Genomic DNA, 6,679 nt, shown 5'->3' on the forward strand with positions numbered 1-6,679 from the left:
GACACTCACTTTCCTTTGAGAATAGGCATGATTAATTGAGTTATTGTATAAAGCATGCATTTCAAACTGATATATATATATATATATATATATATATATATATATATATATATCAATGGACACAATTTTGACACGAAAGATGATTGCAAATGAGTAGTAAATTTTATTTGAGATCTCTTCAGTGGACTAATGTGGGCTATTTCTAATTCGACTACAGCCTATTTCAACAACGTTGTTACTAAAAATTATTCTGTTAAGCCCCGGGTCGAGGTGTCACCGCTAAAAATTGCTAAAAGATGTAAGATTTTGATGAATTTGAGTAAAAGTGTAAGATTTGCTTTCAATGCGATGAATGCGGTGAAAAAAAATTTATAAGCGTTGACAGAAAATTTTTCACCACTACCAGCAAAATGCGGTGAAAAATAATTTTACCGCGAAAAGCGCAAATCTTACAAATCTTACAAGTATCTTGCAAATATCAATGAAGTAAGTGACAGATGACGCAGTGGAACACGAAGTTGATGACTTGCAGGAGGTGAGAGGTTCAAACCCGTGTACTACACTTTCTCTTTTGAAAGAAATCCAGTGGATGCGGTGAAGAAAAATTTTTCACCGCTCAAAACCGCAAAAATTCACCGCATTCAACGCTAAAAGATGCGCGCGCTTTGCGGTGAAAAATGTTTCTTTTTCACTGCTATTCACCGCTAATCTTACATTATTTTTTGACCAAATCCCGATCTGGGACTTTTTTTTATTTCTCCTAATTAGTTTTTATCATTTAATGGCACTTAATCGCTGATTACGCCCCAACCGAATTAAGTATTGTAAAAAATGGGATCAGCAACAACTCTTTTAGTCACTGTTGTTGAGCTCAAACGCTTTTGTTAATGTTTGCTTATAGTTATATCATCTAATGCCTACTACTCAAAAAATTTTTGAAAGCGAAAGTGATTTTTGCTGAATGAAAACTCGAATTTGATATCTTTTCTATATATTGAAATGGTCAATTAAAACAATCGTTTAAAACTGACCATAACAGCTTTAAATGACATAAATCAGTCAATTGAATACTTTTTTCATTTTTTGTCTACCTGATGACTCTGGTTTTTGAGCGAAACCTAACCATCGTGAAATTAATCAGTTCAATTGATTTTGAGCAGAAAAAGCAAAAAATTTATTTGTTTTGTCAGCCATTTCTAAAATTTCAAGTTCCTTTTCAATTCAATTTGTTGTTGAATTTTGAAAAAAACTGGTGCTATATTAAGCTACGCTAACTTAATTTTAACGTTCGTTTTTGTTATTGAAAGATTTAGAAATGAGCGTAAAACTGAAACGTGCAGACAGAGTTAAGCGTTTAAAAAAAACTTTGTCCCAGTCAATAAGGCTTGAAAGTTGTCTCATCAAACAACGATTGATTTCATTGAAATAGATGCAAACCAATAAATTGAACTTTTTTTGTGTTTTGATGAGTTTTTGGTTTTTTCCCTGAAATAATAGGCAAATTTATGACATAAACGGCAGAAAGCATTAAAAAAAATGCAAAAGTTCATTTTTACTACAACTTACATTTTAATGATTTAGCTTTAAGCCTTTCCTCCGAGAACAATATTGGGCAAAAATTACGCTAAAAATTGTAATAAAATTTAATTTTATCAGAAGTAAATAGTAATCATGAGCTTTTGGTTTGCAAAGATAAGAAGATCTGACATCTTTATGAAACACTTGTGCATACAGAGTGAATTAATCTTTCCAAACAGACAATTGGTCACCATGGAAGTGCAGCGCTTGTCACGTGTCTTCTGCAATGGAGTTTTCTGTTTTGTGTGACCTATGGGATCTATTCTGTTTCGGACCCCCCCCCAGTGTTTTTATGACCCCCAGTTACAAATTACATGTTGTTATATAGCACGTTACTATGTAAGAAAATATCACGTGCGCCTGGGGGTCATAAAAAATTTATGCGCACTAAGCAGGGGGGGGGGGGATAGAATAAATCCTACCTCTGAAACAAGATATTCGACGAAAAATGCATTTGGAACTAATTTTAACCAATCAAACAGTCAAAAAATGTGGAAACGTTTTCAGTTCGAAAATGAGTGACTTCATTGGAAGCGTTGAATATCAATCAGTTGAATTTTTTAGAGTCTTCGATTGGTTTATTTTGTTAATTTAGTGAAAAAAATCATTATACTAATGTAAGATACGGAGAGAATTAGGGCGAATGCAGCATAAAAATCCGTTTGATTAACTGAACACATACAAACTCGGATGTCTTTTTTGTGGCCCAAATTTTGTGCAAAACTTTTGCAAACGTAGCATGAATAACATATTTAACTTATTTTAAACAGTTGAACTCACTGACATCAAACAACCTGTTCTTTAAAAGAAGTATGACATCATTAAAAAATGAAAACACGGCTGACGCGCATATTGAGAAACCTGAAAACAAAGTTGATTTTTTGTATTTTTGACCTGTTTTGAGCTCTATCGATTCATTTTCGTTACATAACATAAAACAATTCAATTATCATTTTTTTCATCTTATCTGAGGGCGGGGATGGGTTCACACGGATGGTTATTTTTAAGAATCAGCAGTTGTTTTAAGAGGCATTGGGCGGCCGACGTGTATCTAAATCCTGTGCTTATGGATATTTATAGGTTTTTCACGTTTCATAATTCATTAACAAGTGCATTTTCAAGTCTAATTCTTACCCACCTTTCCATTATCAAATATCACACTAACAAGTATTAAATTCACTGAGCCCTAATTACAAGTAAGCTTGAATAACTTGAGCCTTGGGCAAAAATTGAAGTTTAAATTTGCGTTCAGTTAACGCAATAAATTTATCAACTTTACCAACTTATTACAATTGATATGAATTTTTGCAATATACTTTAAACGTACCGCTTGAGTATTTTTTCAGCAGTTGCAATTGCTAAAATTAGATTTAGATAAAAAATAGCGAAATTTTGTTTTTTAACGAAATTTTTAACACCCGAGGCTCTAATATGGTAGCTTGAGTATTTCTCAAGCTAAATTTATTCAATTTCGACTGCTTTTTCGATGCTATTTTCAACTTATTTGCGGTGTATTTTTTTAAACAGTAGCAGAGAAAGAGAAAAAAAGTGTTATTAAATCACCCCGAAAAATGTTAGCTCTGTTAAATATAATTGGCTCATCCGACCCAATAAGCATTTAATTACCAACTATTTGCTTCCCACAAACATATCACAGGAAAAAATTGTTTTTTATTTACGTGTAAAAACAGACAATTAACCGAAAAAGTTCACACTTAACTAAATTTATTGCTGAAAATTGTACTTATTGAATCATATCTCATCAAATTTTGCTCAGAGGTTTAACAAAATCAGAAAACTTCAAATTTGATTTTCTATTAACTCTGATGTTTAACCTCGTTTGAAAAATTTTGGTTATTTTGGATTACATCGTAGTTGCACCTCTATCACTGTCTACGCAATTCAGGTACGTTTAGTTTGTTTCCAGCTGCGCAAATTTTTATAGACTTACTGTATGTTTCTTAAAAATACATTTTTAAAGCGTTTCTTAACATATGTTAGTAACTGAACTTACTATACCTAAATTCAGCATTGAAAAATCTAATGAAGTTACAATAGTTACGAGGCTAACGAGATCACTACCATCTACCCCAGAACTGTGAGTAAATTTATTGCATAGTAAACTTGACTGCAGTTTTTCATTGTTCAAAATGTCGAATGTATAGTTTAAACGCTTCTCAAATTATTTAGTAAAGGGCATGTAAACAGCGGCCACTCATTGGGCAAAACTTTAGTGCGTATCTTAATTTTTAACCTTAGATTTGACTTTTATCGAAAGAGCCCTGGAAAAAAATGACTTCATATTGAAAATAATCCTTTATTACTGAAAAAACTTGATCGCGAAGTTTTAGATATGGGCATATAATTGGTTAGCATGCTTAATGAGGAAGGTGAGTTCTTTTTTGCTGATTTTGAAATTTACTTTATTTTTTTTGTTTCCTAGACCGAAAATGGGCATTGGCGACGTCCCAATAGCCCTGAAGAAAACTGGGCTAGTTGAGCATCTGGTTGTGAGTGGAACCCGCCCACGTGTTGACAACGACTCTGACCCGCGTGACGAAATTTCAATTGCGACAATATTTTACCCAGTTGTATTTCTACTTGGAATGCTGTCAAATTTATGGGTTTTGATGACAATATGTCTGACGAGAAGGAGAAATCTAACCCGAACCGTGATTCTGATAGCGAACATGTCAATTGCAGACCTTTTGATGTTGTTTACGGGTGGCTATTTACGGTATTATGACAAAATTGTTTTCTTAGCCAGCGCTGCTATGTGTAAAGTGTTCAATGCTGCCGACATTATGTTATTACAAGTTTCAAGTTTGACTATTTTAACAATGGCTTATGAGCGACTAATCATGGTTACGGACCGTGGGAACTTGACTAGAGAGCGGGATTATAAAAAACAGCTTATATTATGTGGTATAATTTGGGCTATTGGAGTTTCAGTTTCGATTCCAGCTGCTTACTACGCGACCCTGCACAGCAAAATAATTGCGTGTGTATCCACATACTCCAGAAATTATGGAAAGGGTTATAACTTGGGTCTTTTCCTGACAACCTATTGCATTCCAGGACTTCTGATAGCCGCTATATATTCTCTGATAGTTTGGAAAACAAAATCAATTCTGTCGCTTGTGTCCAGCAACAGTGAGCATCAAAGCAGAGTTTTCCGGATGCTGGCGGCTCTGGTCACTGTTTTTTGGGTATTCCATTTCCCATTTTGGCACTGCATGTTCAGAGCTTTCTGGGGATCGGGGGCCGACGTCTGCTCGAAGGCTAGTACTCTCCATTCTTGTAGACGTGTCTGGACAAAACAGTCCCAGGAAAAAAAACAGTCCTAGAGAAAACTGTCCCAAATTTCAAAATATTCCCAGACCAAAACGGTCCCAGACAAAATAGTCCAAAGAAAACAGACAAAACAGTCCCAGGCAAAAAAGTCCCCAATAAAACAATTGTAAATATAATCTAAAAACAATTGACAAACATGATCTATGAGTTAGGCTTCTAATCGCAATGCTTTCATTTGATATCAATTAGGACTGAAACAAAATTTGGTTTCAAAATATGTTAGTTTGCACAAACTATGTTGTAATCGGCGTATTTTTTGTTCAAAGAAATATAATCATATGAATACCTCAAGAGGTTTCTTTGTTAATTGATGTGCATATCTTTGATTATATCCTTACCTCGGACTATTTTGTCTGGGACTGTTTTGTTTGTTTTCTTGGGACTATTTTGTCGGGGACTGTTTTGTCTAGGAATATTTTGCTATTTGGGACTGTTTTGTCCGGGATTGTTTTGTTTGGGACCCTTTTTTTCTGTTCACCCTTGTAGACAATATTAGGTTTAATTGGCTACGGCAAAACTATTGCAGAGATTAATAGGATTACAAATAATTACTTGGGGTGTGATGTAATATGGAAAAATGGAACGAATATCCAAACGGATAATCCTTGAAAACATTTTCTGTGATGTTTTGAAAAATTTTTTGAAAGGAAATAACCATTGATGATGTCATGGATATGCAAAGAAAACGGAAACGCTATTTGAGAAATGTTTTTGTTATGGCTAGTTCCAAAGAAGTGATAGCTGCTTATGTACTAACCGAGAACAGACCTAACAAAAAACATAATTACAGACATAGATTACAAAAATAAATACTTTTGCATCATTCTTGAAAAATCTGGCAAGATGGCAACCGGTAAAAGACTCAGATTGTTTCGTTTTACCAGCTGTGGATGGAGGGATCAATAGTGTTCACGTATGTCAATGCGGCTGTGAACCCTATTTTGTACTCCATACTCACGACCAGCAACTGCTCTCCCTCTGGTATCACATGCGACATCGCCGAATATGGACCAGAAGATGATGATGACATTGACCCTGATGGTATCGAGGGTGCAGGTGGGGGAGGGGGTGGGGTCAGTCACGGTGAAGCTCAAGCATTACGCACATGTGAACACTTTTATGCTCGGCGGTGCGTACACTGTGATGTCATTGATAGAAACTCACCCAATGGGCATAGAGATCAAATTGTCAAAAACACGGTTGACTGCCGTCGGCAACAGGAATCACGAGTGGAGAATACTAAAACTATCGTCAATCAATCACCTTCACGTTATCTTTCAGCTGCGTGAGTTTGTGAAGAGTAATTACACAACTATTGTTAAATTTGAGAAATTAAATTTTAGTTAAAGATATTAATTCGGGTTTGCACGAGGCGATTTAATGAGAATGAGCTTTTATAGTTTCCCCGGTTTGAGTTCTAAACGCTAAAAATGAGAAAAGTTCAACAAATTATAAAATGTCGCTTCAAAATAGTTGCCGCTAAAACCGCACATCATTAAAAAATGTTTTTTAAAAAAAATTTGCGGCAATTTTGCCAAGGGTCATGATATTAGAGGAAAACGCGATAAATCAAGTTTTTGTCTGATATTCTGAGCTGTGAAATCTTTGTAGACAAAAAATGAATTTTTCACAGATATTTTGTGTTCATTACGCTAACAAACAATCACTTTAGAACGCCACGTGAATAACTTCAAAATGCAATAATTGACGTCATAGCGTATATGTTTTTTTGTCCTCCTTTTTAACT

The 6,679-nt window shown here is 34.7% G+C and overlaps 1 protein-coding gene across 1 annotated transcript; it reads left to right on the forward strand.

The window, feature by feature from the left end:
* Window positions 1–3,318: 3,318 nt before the first annotated feature.
* Window positions 3,319–6,221, forward strand: LOC142335027 (C5a anaphylatoxin chemotactic receptor 1-like). Its single transcript, XM_075383356.1, has 3 exons — window positions 3,319–3,484; window positions 4,022–4,859; window positions 5,817–6,221. Exons 2-3 carry the CDS (start codon window positions 4,029–4,031, stop codon window positions 6,219–6,221), a joined length of 1,236 nt encoding a protein of 411 aa, XP_075239471.1. The 5' UTR covers window positions 3,319–3,484; window positions 4,022–4,028.
* The last annotated feature ends 458 nt before the right edge of the window (window positions 6,222–6,679 follow it).

The sequence above is a fragment of the Convolutriloba macropyga genome, chromosome 2 (assembly GCF_964194025.1).
Source record: "Convolutriloba macropyga chromosome 2, txConMacr16.3, whole genome shotgun sequence".
Classification (NCBI taxonomy): Eukaryota; Metazoa; Xenacoelomorpha; order Acoela; family Convolutidae; genus Convolutriloba; species Convolutriloba macropyga.

Coding starts and splice junctions, on each gene's coding strand:
- LOC142335027 (XM_075383356.1), top strand. CDS start 4,029: ATGGGCATTGGCGACGTCCCAATAGCCCTGAAGAAAACTGGGCTAGTT. Junction 4,860..5,816: donor GGGCCGACGTCTGCTCGAAG/GCTAGTACTCTC, acceptor TCGTTTTACCAG/CTGTGGATGGAGGGATCAAT.